The sequence below is a fragment of the Salvelinus namaycush genome, chromosome 2 (genome assembly GCF_016432855.1).
Source record: "Salvelinus namaycush isolate Seneca chromosome 2, SaNama_1.0, whole genome shotgun sequence".
Lineage (NCBI taxonomy): Eukaryota > Metazoa > Chordata > Actinopteri > Salmoniformes > Salmonidae > Salvelinus > Salvelinus namaycush.
Genome location: NC_052308.1, coordinates 25,742,991 through 25,762,910, shown reverse-complemented (window position 1 = coordinate 25,762,910; position 19,920 = coordinate 25,742,991). Strand labels below are relative to the sequence as shown.

Here is a 19,920-nt window from a genome sequence, read left to right as displayed (position 1 = left end):
CCACAAACCCAAGTGTGTAGCTCACAACATGACTCAAACAGCACGTTTTCCAAATCACACTCCAACATTTACCTTAGGGCGCCACACGTGATAGCAGCACCCTTTAAAGACACTCAACCAGCTAGTGTGAGGAAGTAGTCTTTGAGGTTGTTGCGCACATCTATAACAACTCTGGTTGCCCTGTCTGCCGACATGTTTCTTGGGTCCAGGAAGCTGGTGTCCCCTAATACCACCTATCTCCACTCTACTGGAAGCAGGTGGGTGTGGAGTGGTCAACAAACATTGGGTGGATGTACCATGTAGATGAATGTGTTGTCAGTGTCTGTGCAAAGGTAGTTGTAGAGGGCCACGCAGGCCTTCATAATGGTCTCTGCTTTCTCTGGGGCAACCTTAAGGGCTCGTCCCAGGATCCTCCATCTTGCAGCAAGAATCCCAAAGCAGCTCTCTGAAATTCTTCTGGCTCTTGAGTGGCGGTAGTTGTAGATCTTCTTGGCTTCATCAAAGCCAGAAGAACCTTTGAATAAAAAAAAGTGTTTCCATTAGTATTGAACAGGAACATGAAGGCTATCAAATGTGTGCTGTAACAACTGTGTAGTGTAGTCTATGCTTTGGACATAAGCTCCATCTTCTTATTAGGATGCCAGCTCACTTTTATATTGGTAGAATTTTCATATCAAATGTGTATAGTCACATGTATTTAGCGCATCTTACCTGGATATGGTTGGTACCTTGCATTGCAGACTGCCATCAGGACCATTGAGAAAAAACTCTTGTAGATGTAGTAATCGCTGCCTGAGTTTGCCGGATCTCGGATCTGAACATGTTGTCCGTCGACAGTTCCTGAACAAAACGGATAATTCCAACGATCCCCAAATTCTCTGCTGATTTCTGCCCATTGTGCCATGGAGGGATAAGCAACAAAATCCTCCTTCAGGACATGACCGATAGCCAAATCAAAATCAAATCAAATCAAATTTTATTTGTCACATACATATGGTTAGCAGATGTTAATGCGAGTGTAGTGAAATACTTGTGCTTCTAGTTCCGACCATGCAGTAATATCTAACAAGTAATCTAACCTAACAATTTCACAACAACTACCTTATACACACAAGTGTAAAGGAATGAATAAGAATATGTACATAAAAATATATGAATGAGCGATGGCCGAACGGCATAGGCAAGATGCAGTAGATGGTATAGAGTACAGTATATACATATGAGATGAGTAATGTAGAGTATGTAAACATTATATAGAGTGGCATTGTTTAAAGTGGCTAGTGATACATTTATTACATCCATTTTTCCATTATTAAAGTGGCTAGAGATGAGTCAGTATGTTGGCAGCAGCCACTCAATGTTAGTGATGGCTGTTTAACAGTCTGATGGCCTTGAGATAGAAGCTGTTTCTCAGTCTCTCGGTCCCTGCTTTGAGGCACCTGTACTGACCTCGCCTTCTGGATGATAGCGGGGTGAACAAGCAGTGGCTCGGGTGTTGTTGTCCTTGATGATCTTTTTGGCCTTCCTGTGACATCGGGTGGTGTAGGTGTCCTGGAGGGCAGGTAGTTTGCCCCCGGTGATGCGTTGTGCAGACCTCACTACCCTCTGGAGAGCCTTACGGTTGTGGGCGGAGCAGTTGCCGTACCAGGCGGTGATACAGCCTGACAGGATGCTCTCGATTGTGCATCTGTAAAAGTTTGTGAGTGTTTTTGGTGAGAAGCCAAATTTCTTCAGCCTCCTGAGGTTGGAGAGGCGCTGCTGCACCTTCTTCACCACGCTGTCTGTGTGGGTGGACCATTTCAGTTTGTCTGTGATGTGTACACCGAGGAACTTAAAACTTTCCACCAGGACCACTACTGTCCTGTCGATGTGGATAGGGGACTGCTCCCTCTGCTGTTTCCTGAAGTCACAATCATCTCCTTTGTTTTGTTGACATTGAGTGTGAGGTTATTTTCCTGACACCACACTCCGAGGGCCCTCAACTCCTCCCTGTAGGCCATCTCGTCGTTGTTGGTAATCAAGCCTACCACTGTAGTGTCGTCTGCAAACTGGCCTGGCACACTTCCATGACGATGCCACAAACTGTCAAGATTCCTAGCCTATACAGTAAGTTATAGCTCACTGCGATACTTTTCTATGTGCTGCCACTCACCAAAAACCGAAGGGTCACAGACATACTTTCTGCAGCACTAGCAGGCAAGCTGTGAGTTCTCTCGTGCGAGATGTGTGGGGCAAGCCGCTGAAGCAAGTCAGCAAATCTGTCAACCGACATCTGAAAGTATTGAACATACACAAAGAATAGAGTCCGCTGCCCCCAAAAAACGACTCCAACCACAAACATTCATGTGCGTAGATGTACACACGTTAATCGTGTAGCAGCATTTAGACACACCAATCTCTTACAAAAATTCACATTGGAACACGTGAATGTGGCCATGTGCTAAAGCAGTGAGGTAGTACTTAAAAAACTAAAAAGATTTAAACAATCAAATCCTTTATTAACTTAAAGTGCTAAAGGTAGTAGCTTACAATTAGTAAAAACTTCAAACACATGAAGGCTTAGGTAAAAATAATATCTAGACGTAGGCCTATATCATCAGATCATTTGAGTAACTTTGGTTCAGGTCATGTTATGATATGAACAGAATCTAGCCTGAGAACTTTTTCTGTCCTCCACTTTGGAGCAGGACATGTAACGTCCATGGCCTTTTCATTGCAAAATGAAAAGGACCAGCTGTCACCAGGTGGTATGTGTGTTCCAGACAGGACTGGACCAGCTGTCACCAGGTGGTATGTGTGGTACAGACAGTGCTGGACCAGCTGTCAACAGGGGGTGTATGTGGTCCAGACAGGACTGGACCAGCTGTCACCAGGGGGTATATTACATTTACATTTACATTTAAGTCATTTAGCAGACGCTCTTATCCAGAGCGACTTACAAATTGGTGCATTCACCTTATGATATCCAGTGGAACAGCCACTTTACAATAGTGCATCTAAATCCTTTAAGGGGGGGGAGGGGGGTTAGAAGGATTACTTTATCCTATCCTAGGTATTCCTTAAAGAGGTGGGGTTTCAGGTGTCTCCGGAAGGTGGTGATTGACTCCGCTGACCTGGCGTCGTGAGGGAGTTTGTTCCACCATTGGGGTGCCAGAGCAGCGAACAGTTTTGACTGGGCTGAGCGGGAACTGTACTTCCTCAGAGGTAGGGAGGCGAGCAGGCCAGAGGTGGATGAACGCAGTGCCCTTGTTTGGGTGTAGGGCCTGATCAGAGCCTGAAGGTACGGAGGTGCCGTTCCCCTCACAGCTCCGTAGGCAAGCACCATGGTCTTGTAGCGGATGCGAGCTTCAACTGGAAGCCAGTGGAGAGAGCGGAGGAGCGGGGTGACGTGAGAGAACTTGGGAAGGTTGAACACCAGACGGGCTGCGGCGTTCTGGATGAGTTGTAGGGGTTTAATGGCACAGGCAGGGAGCCCAGCCAACAGCGAGTTGCAGTAATCCAGACGGGAGATGACAAGTGCCTGGATTAGGACCTGCGCCGCTTCCTGTGTGAGGCAGGGTCGTACTCTGCGAATGTTGTAGAGCATGAACCTACAGGAACGGGCCACCGCCTTGATGTTAGTTGAGAACGACAGGGTGTTGTCCAGGATCACGCCAAGGTTCTTAGCGCTCTGGGAGGAGGACACAATGGAGTTGTCAACCGTGATGGCGAGATCATGGAACGGGCAGTCCTTCCCCGGGAGGAAGAGCAGCTCCGTCTTGCCGAGGTTCAGCTTGAGGTGGTGATCCGTCATCCACACTGATATGTCTGCCAGACATGCAGAGATGCAATTCGCCACCTGGTTATCAGAGGGGGAAAGGAGAAGATTAATTGTGTGTCGTCTGCATAGCAATGATAGGAGAATGTATATGTGGTCCAGACAGGACTGGACCAGCTGTCACCAGGGGGTATATGTGGTCCAGACAGGACTGGACCAGCTGTCACCAGGGGGTATATGTGGTCCAGACAGGACTGGACCAGCTCTCACCCGGTGGTATATGTGGTCCAGACAGAGCTGGACCAGCTGTCACCAGGTGATATGTGTGGTCCAGACAGGGCTGGACCAGCTGTCACCAGGGGGTATATGTGTTCCAGACAGGGCTGGACCAGCTGTCACCAGGGGGTATATGTGGTCCAGACAGAACTGGACCAGCTGTCACCAGGTGGTATGTGTGTTCCAGACAGGGCTGGACCAGCTGTCACCAGGTGGTATGTGTGTTCCAGACAGGACTGGACCAGCTGTCACCAGGTGGTATGTGTGGTCCAGACAGGACTGGACCAGCTGTCACCAGGTGGTATGTGTGTTCCAGACAGGGCTGGACCAGCTGTCACCAGGTGGTATGTGTGGTCCAGACAGGACTGGACCAGCTGTCACCAGGTGGTATGTGTGTTCCAGAGTCGAGAGTGAAGACTGCTCAATCCGACTCCTAAAATGTACACATTTGAACACTTTCAAATACTTGAGCTGCACTTGATTTCAGTTGCCTGGTACAATGGAACCAATGAATATAATCGTCCCAAAAGTGCAAACTCCAAGCTAAATCAAGGACGCCAGAAATAAAATACTATGCATGCTCCATACTGTATAGTGTATCTAGCTGTGGTTGAGCTGCTCTGAATGCTGTCTCCACAGGACCTAGGACGCTCTGTAAAATACAATGGAAATGTTCCCTGAGGGGATCAGGGCAAAGCTGGGTGAAACTTTCTACTACAACACACACACACACACACACACACACATGCACGCACGCATGCACACACAAGCATGCACACACAAGCATGCACACACACCCGCACAAAAACACTCACTCACTCGCGCACGCACGCACGTGCACACACACTCACACACATACACACACACATAGACACATCATACACTACCGGTCAAAAGTTTTAGAACATCTAACGTAAACTCGTACATCGCCTTGGTCCGTACAATTGACCTTATTTTAGCGCCCCAAAAACGTAATACTTCCAGATCAACTGTAATTTCAATACCATTGTAAAGCACAATTTCTCCCCTTTCCTAACAGAATTCATGCCGAGACCTTCACGCTGCCCGTTTCTGCATAATTCAAGAAGGCAATGAGCTCCTTCAGGTCTTTTTAAAAATGGCGGGTGGGGAAGCGAAACTAATGCGTTACAGTGAGAAGGACAGTTGTCGTGTGGTAAAATTGCTTTTTTCACTCGATCTGTCCAACTTATCACCTTATCGCCTCTAAAATGTAAATAAAACACTATAAAGAGTTTATATAATGTGTCATTACATACCTATTTGAAGGTTTGTGTCGAATTTGAATCGGGTTTTTAGGGCGGTGCTAAAGTGATCTTAGAAGTAAACAGCGGCTTTGAGAATGATGATCGCATGCAATGATGACGAAAAAAATGACTAGGTATCCCCCCTTACCCCCGTCACTGTCCATTTCTTGTTTTTAAACGATGAGAGAAGTGCTACACCTGGTGGAGAGAGATTCTAAGACAGAAATAGTTGCTTTATGCGTGCTATACGTTACGACATGACACGTCAAGATGTAACGGAGGGTCAGTTTTTTCAACTTTTCTCCAACACTATAGAGCACATGTCGACACATGTCGATCAACGCTTGAATAAAAACGGGTTCACACCCCAGATTTTGAAGTCAACACAGTCGCTACAGTCCCATCAGTTTTCTTTGTAGCCTCGTTTGAATGTCGCGGTTACGCACATTTGTACGGAATGGGGTGAGTTTACGTTACTCATTTAAGGGTTTTTCATTATTTTTACTATTTTCTACATTGTTGAATAATACTGAAGACATCAAAACTATAAAATAACACATATGGAATCATGTAGTTACCAAAAAAGTGTTAAACAAATCAAAATATATTTTATATTTGAGATTCTTCAAATAGCCACCCTTTACCTTGATGACAGCTTTGCACACTCTTGGCATTCTCTCAACCAGCTTCATGAGGTTGTCACCTGGAATGCATTTCAATTAACAGGTGTGCCTTGTTAAAAGTTAATTTGTGGAATTTCTTTCCTTCTTAATGCGTTTGAGCCAATCAGTTGTGTTGAGACAAGATAGGTTACTACATGATTCCATATGTGTTATTTCACAGTTTTGATGTCTTCACTACTAGTGTACATCTCAGTCATGAATGAGATACTCTTCTTAACCTCAGCCCTCATGTCCCAGAAAGACAGTTTCTTCAGAAAGCTGGTATTATGGTTGAGTTTTTAATTTGATGTTCATTTCATGTTCATCATGTTAATTGTCATCATCCAAACGGTTGTTAATTCTGTATCTCGCTAGGATGGCCTCATTCCTTTCATTTGCTCAAAGAGGAGTCGGCTAGGTTTTGTTTGCATGTCATTATGTCTAATTGATGCTTGGAGTCTGCCTAGTCTGAGTGCCAGAGACTACAATATTTAAGAGGGTGCATCACATAGAAACACACTAAATAGAAAAGACAGGATGCTCTCTCATGGTATTTTAAGTAACGATGAAACATGTGGCCTCTATATAAACATGTACAGTATGTCCATTCATTTTGAATAAGCCCTCTGGAATGGTGTTTGTGGATAAAAATTGAGCTGGTGAATGAGTCTCAGCTGTAATATGAAACTACTCCACTCTACCACTTCTAGCACAGAGCCCTTATTCTACAGCCTGTCCCTACTCTCTCACCAACTGAGATCTCCTCAACCATCTACCTCTAGTTATTCAACTCCCCCCACTCCTACCAAAACTCTCCACTTCTTCCATATACCCTCTCTCAAACTCCCCCTTACACACAACACCTCCCCCATTACCCCCCCCCCCCCCCCCCCCCCCATCCCATCCCTGTCTCATTCTATGAGATATGAGGAGAGGTCCAGATGGTTTGAGGACGTGTGTTGGAAGCCAGCCTGGACAAGCTAATGACAATACTCCTTTAATGTCTGTAGGACATGTTTGTAGTGTGGGTTTTGGCAGCAGCATCAGACACACATTACCATACTCTACTCTGCTGTAGTTCCTTACTGTGTTTTCCCCCCAAATAGTGAGTGCCAGATAATGAGTGTACGTTGTGAGAAATTAAAGTTTATTAGCTAAGAATACCATATATCTGGGAGAAAAGCACAAAATATACAGCTACAGTGGCAAGAAAAAGTATGTGAACACTTTGGAATCACCTTGGATCTGATCTTCATCTAAGTCACAACAATAGACTGTTGGATTCTAAACTTTGAACATTGAGATATTAAAGACATGATAGATCAGATGCATAGTATATAAAGGAGTGAGAAGTGAATGGTTCTCTGTAGTAAGACAACTAAGCTTGGAATGTGTTGAGTGCAGGAAAACAAATGCATGTGACAGTACTGATAAGGGGAGAAACCGTTGAAGGCTCATATCACTTAGTTCCCTGCTTAGCAACAATGATGCAATGTTTAGAGATAAGGAGGAGACTCCACCCAAAGTGGGGTATGAATACCACCACGGGGGAAGCCATGTCGGTGTCTGAATACAGGTGTGTCGACCCTTTGGGAAGAATTCCACTTGGTTAAGCTTCTCTAGTGTCTGTGAGTTATCTTCTCTAAATAAGAACCTAACAAGATAAAAAAAGTCTACTTAAACTAACACACAAATAAGTATACGTTTTCATGTCTTTATTGAACACACTGTGTAAACATTCACAGTGCAGGGTGGAAAAAGTATCTGAACCCTTGGTTTTAATAACTTGCTGACCCTACTCTGGCAGCAATAACCTCAACCAAATATTTTCCGTAGTTGTGGATCAGACCTGCACAACGGTCAGGGGAATTTTGGACCATTCCTCTTTACAAAACTGTTTCAGTTCAGCAATATTCTTGGGATGTCTGGTGTGAACCACTCTCTTGAGGTCATGCTACAGCATCTCAATCGGGTTGAGGTCAGGACTCTGACTGGGCCACTCCAGAAGGAATATTTTCTTCTGTTGAAGCCATTCTGTTGTTCATTTACTTCTGTGTTTTGGGCCGTTGTCCTGTTGCATCACCCAACTTCTGTTGAGCTTCAATTGGTGGCCAGACATTCTCCTGCAAAATGTCTTGATTAACTTGGGAATTCATTTTTCCGTCAATGATAGCAAGCTGTCCAGGCTATGAGGCAGCAAAGCAGCTCCAAACCATGATGCTCCCTCCACCATACTTTACAGTTGGGATGAGGTTTTGATGTTGGTGTGCTGTCTTTTTTTTCTCCACACATAGTATTGTGTGTTCCTTCCAAACAACTCAACTGTAGTTTCATCTGTCCACAGAATATTTTGCCAGTAGCGCTGTGGAACATCCAGATGCTCTTTTGAGAACTTCAGACGTGCATCAATGTCTTTTTTGGACAGCAGTGGCTTCTTCTGTGGTGTCCTCCCATGAACAACATTCTTGTTTAGTGTTTTATGTATCGTAGACTCGGCAACAGAGATGTTAGCATGTTCCAAAGATTTATTTAAGTCTTTAGCTGACACTCTAAGATTCTTCTTAACCTCATTGAGCATTCTGCACTGTGCTCTTGCAGTCATCTTTGCAGGACGGCCACTCCTAGGGAGAGTAGCGACAGTGCTGAACCTTTATAGACAATTTGTCTTACCGTGGACTGATGAACATCAAGGCTTTTAGAGATACTTTTTTAACCCTTTCCAGCTTTATGCAAGTCAACAATTCTTCATCTTAGGTCTTCTGAAATCTCTTTTGTTTGAGGCATGGTTCACATCAGGCAATGCTTCTTGTGAATAGCAAACTCAAATGTTGTGTTTTTCATAGGGCATGGCAGCTCTAACCAACATCTCCAATCTCGTCTCAATAATTGTACTCCAGGTTAGCTGACTCCTGACTGCAATTAGCTTATGGAGAAGCCATTAGACTAGGGGTTCACATGCTTTTTCCAACCTACACTGTGAATGTTTAAGTGATGTATTCAATATAGACAAGAAAAATACACTAATTTGTGTGTTGTTAATATAAGCAAACTGTGTTTGTCTGTTGTTGTGACTTAGATGAAGATCAGATCTAATTGTATGACCAATTTATACAGGAATCCAGATAATTTCAAAGGGTTCACATACTTTTTCCTGCCACTGTATATGAATGCATATTAGGCATATTATCTTAATTGCGCGTTGTTCTGTGCGTTGTGTTAGCTGTGCTTTAGATCATTGCTTCTCAGCTGGTTTTGCCTCGGGACCCAAATTAAACTAGGTTGTCTCAGTCGCGACAATATTTGCATCACAACAAATATTCGCCAAAATGCAATCTGAAAAACTATTTTTAATACTATATTGATAGAAATTGTAGCAATTATGACGAAGAAAACAATTAAAGTTTACCCATATCCACTAAATAGCGCTGCTAATAGCTCTATTATGAAAATACTGTGATTGAAGAGAAAATTGTTCAGAGGTAACATTATTGAGTCACTTTCTACCAATATCTACCTGGTTTTAGTCGTTTAAGTTCAGGCTGGAGTATTTTTTCAATTGAAAAAAAATCTACAAAAACACAGTGACTCATTCAAAATCTCCCGGGTCGTGACCCACCAGTTGAGAATCGCTGCTTTAGATACTGTGGATTCCCATTAGAGATGGAGTGGTAGCTGTGCTGTAGGAGGCCGACTGTACTCGAGCTGTGACATATTTCTCTTACTCCATTACTCCTCTAGCTGTTCACTGGCTGTGGACATGATAGTATAATGTCCATCTCTCCCCCTCCCTCTTTTTCTCTCTTCATCTCCATCTCTTACCCTTCCTCTTACTCTCTCTTCATCTCCATCTCTCACCCTTCCTCTTACTCTCTTCATCTCCATCTTGCTCTGTCTCTCTCCTCATCTCCATCTCTCTCTGTCCCTCTCTTTCTCTCTCTTCATCTCCATCTCTCCCCTCCCTTTTTCTCTCTCTCTTCATCTCCATCTCCCCCTCCCTCCCTCTTTCTTCATCTCCATCTCTCTCTCTCTCTCTCTCTCTCTCTCTCTCTCTTTAATTAAAATGCTTTCCCCCTGCAGCAGGATGGTTTCTGTATAAAGCATCTGGGACATACAGGTCAAGGCCTGCCTGCTTCATCTTAACCCTTATATAAGACAGCCAACAAAAGGACAGGAGGGGATATGGAACAAACTCTGCAGGCTAATGCTGTTTACTTCGGGTTACACTGATTCCAGGCTTTTAAGAAAACAAATGTTTATTTTGATGCTTGGAAGTGGGTAAAATCAAGACACCATTTGAAGCCACGCTATGTGCTATTTAAGTGGTTACCAACCTTATCTGAGTCAAGATCACTTTCACAGTCAAAAAGTAAGCCTATATCTGTCACGCCCTGACCTTAGATATCTCTGTTTTTCTATATATTTTGCTTAGGTCAGGGTGTGACTAGGGTGGGTACGCTAGTTTTTTATGTCTAGGGTTTTTGTATGTCTAGGGTTTTGTATGTCTAGGGGTTTTGTATGTCTATGTTGGCCTGATATGGTTCCCAATCAGAGACAGATGTTTATCGTTGTCTCTGATTGGAGATCATATTTAGGTAGCCATTTCCTCATTTATGTTGTGGGATCTTGTCTACAGTAAGTTGCCTTTGTGCACTCCAGTAGCGTCACGTTTTGTTTGTTCTTTATTGTTTTGTGAGTATCGCTTTATTAAAAGTATGTGGAACTCTATGCACGCTGCGCCTTGGTCTCATCATTACGACGAGCGTGACAATATCTACCACTCAGATTTTTTTTTAAACAAATGTAACATTAACTATTAATTACCATCGACTAAAAACAGTTCTGTAGGAATGAGGGTTGTGCAGAGGCCTAATACATTATCACAGCATGTCGGCTATATGCCTGGCCTGCTAATATTGTCCTTCTCAAACCATATTATATTTCAAAACTTAAGATTTGATAACAAAATAGATTACTTGGTGTAACACTTGTGAGGCACAGCTGAGCATAAATTGAAATAATTAAATGTTTCATTTTACTGGACTGACTGTACCTGCATCTGATGGTCATGGTGCTCTCAAGACAACTGGAAACTCGAGAAAAAAAACCTGACGTCAGTGAACTTCAGGTAGGAAAGTCGGAGTTCTAGAAAGATGCCAGAGTTTCCCAGTTGGATGACCGGTCAAAAAGATTTGTCCCAGTCGGATTTCATTTTTTCCCGAGTTCCCAGTTGTCTTGAACACAACTGAAGTTATTTTGAACACGGTATCAGTCTCAGCGGAGGGAGGGAGCAGCAGAGGGTCCGCCTCTCACCGTCCCTGCTCTCTCCCTCCTTTCCTCCGGTGAGACTGACCAGAGAGAGAGAGACAGAGAGGGACAGAGTCGAGCTGCTAATAATAATAAAACGTAGGGCGATACACTTGACTACTCAGTCATTGCGAGTGGAAGTAGAGCGACGCGCATTTGATATTTTGTAATAGTGTAGACAGTGTTGAATAAAACGTAGACATCAACTCACAAATAAAAACAGCAGCTCGTTGCTGTATTCTTTGACAGTCTCTCTTGGTCATGGTTTTAAAAGTAATTAAATCTCACGTAAGCTAGTGTCAAATTTTGCTGTGGCCGGGGTCGTGGAAGCTGTAGGCAGGCACGGTGATTTGAGCTATTCGATTGGCCAGCGCAGTAGGCACTCACGATTTATTCACAGATCTCCTGGTCCACCGGGTAGGCGGAGTTTGTCTTTTCAGAAAAATGAAATGGTTCAAAATGGGAACACTTTGCCTATCCGGTGCACATGGCTTCTGAATCAAATGCCCCTACCGCCAACAGATCAACAAGAAAAAAAGGAGCGCAAGCCTTAATGCCTTTATCGTTGGCTTTTCTACTATGATCTACACAATAATATGATCTACACAATGGTGATCCAATTATAAAATGAAATCATCATCAGTGTCACATATGGAGAACAGACAGCTGGATATGCCACCTCTCCACGTATCACAGCCATCACTTTATGTTAGTGGCGGGGAGTTGAGCACCCCTGCTGCTGATGCTAACTATACAAGCATAGGAAGTATCCTATTAAAGAGCATTGATTCAGAAAGCATTAGTGTTGGTCCAAATATGTAATTCTTCCCTTCCATATGCTTCTTTGTACTGCATAGCCTAGTCCTTGTGCACATCTTCAGTGTGCAGCCATGTAGCTGTCTCAAAGCCATATGACCCTGAGCTTTCAGACAGATACTGACTGCCAACATACAGCATGTTGGATATAGATCTACAGTGTCTACATAACATGAGGAATAAATAGGGAATCAGTGCACCATTCGTGGCAGAGCCATATGCCTCTGTACCCAAAGTAGTGCAAAATGGTTGGAAAGGAATCATCTGAGACAAAGACCAAATCTCAAATGACTGTCTATTCTCCATAATGTGCTATTGATACTTTGTGACTGTAAACTGAACATATGGCTTTGGGCCATTGTAGTGCAGTACAGGCTGTGCCATAGGGAGCCATGTTATATGCTTCCTTAGCCTGTCTGTCGGTTCTGTTTACCCATGACTGATATCATCATTTGTTGTCATAATTCACAGAGGATCCAAGTGATCCTTCTGATCCCTGACACTTAGAATTAACAGAGTACACAGTATTCACACATGATGCTTAACTTGTGATGTTTCTGGGCATGTTGGGTGAGTGTGTATTTCACAGGCAGTAAGTATTCACGTGGTTAGCCCAACTAGTTAAGATGTTCCAGAGCTTGTGTGTAGATCACTTGGTTTGGCTCACCTAGTAAGTTTCCGTGCACGCTGGATCAAGTGTTCCTGGTGTTTACATGAGATGGTTAAGTAGTTGTAGTGATGGTCCAGAGCATGTGTGAATACATCAATACATTAAATCTTCATGACGGTTGAGTAATTCTGATGCTTCTGGATGTGTACAGTATGTGCATATTCCACATACAGTGTTTACATACAGTACTGTATGTAACACAGGAGGTTGGTGGCACCTTCATTGGGGAGGAAGGGCTCGTGGTAATGACTGGAGCAGAATGAGTGCAATGGTATCAAATAGATGGTTTCCATGTGTTTGATGCCATTCCATTCGCTCTGTTCCAGCCGTTCCAGCCATCCTCCCCTCAGCTGCTTCCACTGGTATGTAATGATAAGTAGTTGTGATGTATGAAAGCATGTGTGTATTTCAAGGTCCAGTTGACATTAACCCACTACTTTACATTGGGGCTTTATGATGACTGCTGATCCGTGATGGTACATACTATAACCCAGTTGTCTGTGACTAGGAGCTACAGAGGCATGAAGTGATGATGGGAGGAAATGTAGTCCATGGAGTGTCAAATATACCTACTGAGTTCACCTACTGTGCTACACTATGAGGACTAAACACACTGGTGAATAAAATGCAAATGTAGGATTAGCTAGGAAGGGAGGGAGGGAGGGAGGGAGGGAGGGAGGGAGAGAGAGAGATTCTTTCTGGCAGGGTCCTCACACTGTAGCCATTATCTGAAGGTAGCAGATGAAGTCTAAGAGGAGAAACCTTGGAGATAGAAAGAGTGTCAGGATTAAACCATGGGATTATTTATCTAAATCCTTAAGGTCATTGACTTTATTTACTCTCCTGGCAAGTGTACTTGGTTACTTGCTCGCCAGTGAACTCTGAAGTGTATACTTGGTTACTTGCTCTCTAGAAGAATATGTAGCATGTACTGTGAACATATGTAGGATCTTAATTTGATCAATCTTCTGTTGCTGATAATTTTCCTACTTTGTAGGAAATGCAGATGCACTTTGTGATTTACAAAAAAAAAACACACACTAGCACATGGTTATATGAACAGTATCTTATGCTCTGACAGTGAATTTAAGATCACACTGCTGGGTGTTGGGCCTGCTGTGTTGGCAGATATTAACCTTTACTATTGAATACAGTGAGTGTAAATGCTGATTTGGAGAAAATCTCCCTGACTGAAGGGCATTCTGATGTGTTTCCTAATGCAAGGTAGACAGTGGTTGTGTGTGTGTGTATGTGTCTTGTGACACGTGAGTACAGATGTAGGATCTTAATTTGATCACTCTTTTGTTGCTGAGAATTTTCCTGCACAACAGGAAATGCAAAATTGTAGTGTATCCGAGGTTTAAAAAGGCTTCTAAAGTTTCAATTTTCCACTTTAAAATGTCAGACTTGATTTGCCGTAACGAAAAATATATCAACCTCTTCAAAAAATGTCCATTAATTATAATCTACATAATTCCCATTTCTTGTTTCTGCATGATTATTTTCCTGCTGTAACAAACTGGCTCAAATAAAAATTCTGTATCAGTGCGTGTGTGCATAGCACGGCGTGCTTGTGTATGTGTGTGTGTGAAACCTGTGTGTGTTCTGTCCCATATCTGTCAGTTCTCTTTTGCTGGTTCATCTGTTTCTGTGTGCGTACCACGTTACTATGGGGAGGGCTTCTCGTTGCTATGATATGGGTTCCCGTGGTAATGACATTAGAATGACCGGTGTGTGTGTCTCAAATTGATCCCCCGATTAGATTTTACCCTTGAACCCGTGTTGTGAATTAAACTGGAGACTAGGCAGCCTGAAATCACACCAGAAACATAACAGTAGAGGGATTGTTTTGTGGCCAATTTGTGTCTGATCTTTACATTTGGCAGTGCTGCACCCTCAAGCATGACTCAAACTAACCTTACCCTTACTCTTACCCCTAAACTAAAATAAACCTAACCCCCTTGCTAACATGCTTCAACCTAACCACTCACACTGATTTGTAAACATCAGTAATGTTTTGCAAATCTGTGAATGTTAGCCTCTCTCAGATTGTGAGATTACATTGTTACAGTTACTTATGAGATCAAGTTGGGACTTGGGACGCAAACATATGCCATCAAACAAACCGTCTCACATGCACATCCTCTCCTGTCCTTTTCCTGTGCCTAACAAGGCTCCCAGTGATCAGTGACAGCGTTTGTATTTCAATAAAGGAGTCTGTGCTGTGGCTGGAACCGCATTGACCCCCCCACCCCACTCTCCTGAAGGGAAATGTATACTGTTCCACTTTGTAGTATGATACTCTGTGTGTGTGTGTGATGGTGTTCATTAGGATGTGTACTTGAGTAGATTAGCCATAACAAAGCTGTCTCCTCTCCTCTGCACTTAACGGGCAATATTATACACATTATACGAAACACATTGCTAGCTAAGCATCCCTCTGGCCTCTCTAGTAATGCATTTCATAGTACACACGCACAGACTTATCTTCCCACACACGTATGTTTCTGGCAGTCAGAGCTCACTCTTTGTATCCTATCACCATAACAACCACTTATCATATAATCTAAAAAAATCCAGAGTGAATTTCTCCTCAGTACAGCTGATGATGGTGAGAGAAGCAGTCGGCAGTCATTCTCAGTGCCAATGTGTGTGTGTGTGTGAGTGAGCCAGGGTAGCAGGTATGGGCGAGAGCGGAGATGTCTCTGAGTGAGGGAGCACGAGAGAGACGTGAAGTTGTGAAGGAGTTAAAGAGAGGGATTTTGGAAGGACGGATATATTTGACACCTTACATGGTGAGTGGCACACGCCTTCTACATGATGTTCTGCTAATTAGCGATGCTGGTCACAGGCAAGGTGTGTGTGGTGTGTGCGTGTGTGTTTTTTGTGCAAGCTTGTGTACAGTATGTCTGTAAAAAATAATCCTTTGTTTGTGTCACTGCACCTTTTACTTTGTGTGTGTCTGTGTGTGTGTACTGTAGGTTTCAGTGCATGTGGTGGTTATGTAACAAGTGAGGCAGAGAAACCTTGAGAATAGAATAGTAATGATATCTCTCTGTTAGCCAGATGGGTTATATCTGAACACAGCTCTCTCCTCTAGCCTCTATGTTTAATACCATCTCTTTATCTCACAATAAAGCTATGTTAGATACTATACCAATATAGTCTTGACTACTTCAGATACTGTGTGTTCAAACTGTATTGAATATTTCAGATGCTGTATCAATATTGTATTACCTATTTCCTATTGCTTAATGATGTTAGCTGGATTGAATTTAAAGCTACATCTACTGTGGAATCATTATTTCACAAAAAGCTCTTGTCAGCATATGGAATCTCTCAAGTAACCCAAGGTTTCTAAGTCAGTAGTATTGATTGAGAATATTTTACAGGTTGGTAATTAGGCTAATAGGGATTCGAGTCAGGCTTTGGGGTAAATACCATTTACATTCAGTCAATTCAGGAATTAAACAGAAATTCAAATTGAATCACTAAGTAACTGAATTGAAGTGGAAATTCACCTCAACCTTTTATTCAGATAAAAGTATTCAATATGTATTGTCCTTACATTGTACTGTATGGCTGTGGTGTTTTGCTTGCAAACTTCCTTGTTTCAGTAGTACTACAGAAGTAGATCAGTGGGGACCAGATAGATTCTGGTCCAAATCCCTATTTGGGCAGTTCTGTGTGTGGCTGCATGGTGCTATTTTATGAATGAGCTTTCCAGCCTTGTACAGCAGATGCAGATGTGTATGTATTCCAATTCACTCTCTAAACATCTGGGTGAGATAGTCATCTGTAATGGTTGAAACGCTTTACTGCAATGAGCTGAATATCAAGCAAAGGTTACAAAGATAAGGATATCCAAAATTCCCTCTTTGGTGTGGAACTGTAACATAAAACTGAATATTGGGAGTAAAGACCACACCTCAACTCCTCTGCTTTCAATAACCAATGGCTGTACATACACCCAATCTACCTCACACCTGTGTGTTTTCCATATTGTGCTGAATTTATTGAATTAAAATGGACTTGACCCCAAACCTAAGTGCTGTCTCCTTTACTTATAATGCACAGTATAGGAAGTAGTTGGTTAGAGGAAAAGGCATGGGTAAGTGATCTGATCCGTTAAAGAGAAGTGCTATGTACTGTATTTTGTTCTTGATGAATAGAAAGTGAGTTTTTTTCTGCTTTGGAAGTACAGAGAGATGGAATATTGCGGTCTACCAACGGTGCCTAATGCACTACTGTATCCACCTAAATCTTCCACTTGGACTGACATGGAACACAAACACACACTTCAGCTTTCATCTTGCACCTGCATTATTAAACATCTCTATCCACATGAGTGTTACATCACCCAATCACAGCGCTCTCTCTCCCTCTATGTTTTATCTTTCTCTATATCTCCCTAACTGTCCTTCATTTGCTCTATTTCACTGCCTCTCTTTTTCTCTCCCCTCCTTCCCGATGCATCTCTCCCTATCCACTCTATTTCACTGCCTCTCTTTTTCTCTCCCCTCCTTCCCGATGCATCTCTCCCTATCCACTCTATTTCTCCTCCTTTATCTATCTCTTTATCGCTCTCTCTTTCTCACTCTCGCCCCGTCTTTCAAACTCTACACCGCTCCCCCTCCTCAATATTAAATGCAATTAGATTTGCATGAATGACATTTAAATATGTTTTTAATACTAGTTGAATGACATGGACTCTCTATCTGTCTGTCTCCCAGGCGAACCTGAAGAAGTTTATGGAGTATGTACAGCAGAGGAACATCGAAAAGGTGTCCAAGTTCCTGGAGAAAGGTCTGGACCCCAACTTCCACGACCCTGAATCGGGAGGTGAGGAGACAGTTGCAACTCTAGCATCCAGAAATGATGGAATCAAAGAGACATTCAGAGTTAATTTAGATCAAACAAAACAGTGCTACAAAATGTGAATAAAAACATGCTCATTGATGAGATAATAATTAGGTGGGTTCTTACATTTGTACAAGCATGGATTATTTTTTTGTTGCATAGCCCACACCCCCTGAGACACAGCCATTATTGATGGTGATCCTGGAGCAGTTAGAGTTAACTACCTTGCTCAAGGACACATCAACAGATTTCTCACCTAGACGGCTCGAGGTTTCGAACTAGCAACCCACAGTTACTGGCCCAACACTTTCAACCGCTAGGCTACCTGCCGCTGGGTGCAAACAACTTCCCTGCAGATGTCACTGATTACTGGCGAGAGAACAAACAATGGTTAGCTGAGCCACAGTACTATTTGATATACACTGAGTGTACAAAACATTCCATATAGACTGACCAGGTGAATCCAGCTGAAAGCTATGATCCCTTATTGATGTCACTTATTAAATCCACTCCAATCAGTGTAGAAGGATTTTTAAGCATTGAGATAATTGAGACATGGATTGTGTGTGTGCCATTCAGAGGGTGAATGGGCAAGAAAAAATATTGAAGTGCCTTTGAACAGGTAGTAGGTGGCAGGCGCACCGGTTTGAGTGGGTCAAGAATTTTTCACGCTCAACAGTTTCCCGTGTGTGTCAAGCAGAGGCGGTCAGTGCCTTTTAAGATGAGAGGACAATTTATTTTCCATGAGCATGGCCTTATTTCTATTATAGCATATTGGATGACTCTCATTCATAAAGATGGTGCGAAGAACATGGCTGACGTGTTACATTCTCCCAACCAATTGTGCAATTTTTTATTTTTTTGGGCACTTTGTGAAACCTTTTTGTTTTACTTATTGTGTACATAATGTTGCTGTGACCGTCTCTTATGACCGAAAATAACTTCTGGACATCAGAGAAGTGATTACTCATCACGGACTGCAAGAAACTTCTTCCTTTAATGAGTCAGACGAGAAGGATATCCTGCTTTCAATGGAACAGGCCCAGATCCAGAGCCTTTTGCGTGAAGAAAAGACACTGGAAAATGGGACGCGGATCGGGGATCCTTCTGAGAATCTCGAGGCGAGCGAGCAAACTCCCAATGCCTTCCATTCTTCTTGCTAACGTACAATCGTGGAAAACAAAATTGATGACCTACTATTAAAATTATCCTACCAATGGGACATTAAAAACTGTAACATCTTATGTTTCACCGAGACATGGCTGAACGAAGAAACGGACAATATAGAGCTGGCGGGATTTTCCATGCACCGGCAAATCAGAGATGCTACCTCTGGTAAGACAAGGGGTGGGGGTGTGTCTTTTTGTCAATAACAGCTGGTGCGCGATGTCTAATATTAAAGAAGTCTCGAGGTATTGCTCGCCTGAGGTAGAGTACCTTATGATTAGATGTTGACCACACTACCTACCAAGAGAGTTATCATCTGTATTATTCGTAGCCGTCTATTTACCACCACAAAGCAAAGCTGGCACTAACATGCTGACCAGACCGGACACGTCGCGTGCGTGAGCGTCGCAAAATAAATTTAGAAATCCATGTTATTCAATTATTGCACCCACACTGCTCGCGCGGGCCAACGAGTGTCTGCGATGCCAAGAGCTAAAATAGAACTCCTTTCTATTTCTGACGCAGATCGCGCTGAAAGTCCTGCCTCTCCTATCTCCTCATTGGTTTATAGAAGCAGGTACCCACGTGCCATCTCCTCATTGGTTATACCCACGTGGGTGATTGAAAGACAAACTGTTTTGCTGGTCGTCGTGGTAATACTATGAAAGTTTAGATGCCGATCACCATATAAGTTCAAAGATGAAAAAGCCTGGAAGGAGGAGAGATGACTAGAAACGATTCGGTTGGCCGTTTATGTGTGGATTAATTGTCGGAGTAGAGGACCTTGTGCATTTCAGGTAAAATAACAACTCAATGTTTATATCCCAGGACAAATTAGCTAGCATCAGAAAGCTAGCTAAATAGGATAAATAAGCTAGCAAGTGCAAGCTAACTAGCTAAATTACCAAACATGTTTAAAACTTCTTATGGCTGCAATCCCGTTAACGGGATGATATGACAACAGCCGGTGAAAGTGCAGGGCTCCAAATTCAAACAACATGTATCTTATACCATTTTAAAGGTAATCTTGTTGTTAATCCCACCAAAGTGTCCGATTTCAAATAGGCTTTACAGCGAAAGCACCACAAACAATTATGTTAGGTCACCGCAAAATCACAGAAAAACACAGCTATTTTTCCAGCC

General features: G+C 42.9%; 1 protein-coding gene across 1 annotated transcript in view; it reads left to right on the top strand.

Annotated features, from left to right (window-relative positions):
• Positions 1 to 19,920, top strand: part of shank3a (SH3 and multiple ankyrin repeat domains 3a) — a 684,304-nt gene that overhangs the window by 526,114 nt on the left and 138,270 nt on the right. The window contains exon 4 of the mRNA XM_038964510.1: positions 17,484 to 17,592. Coding sequence (XP_038820438.1) covers positions 17,484 to 17,592 — 109 coding nt within the window. The remainder of the gene's footprint in view (positions 1 to 17,483; positions 17,593 to 19,920) is intronic.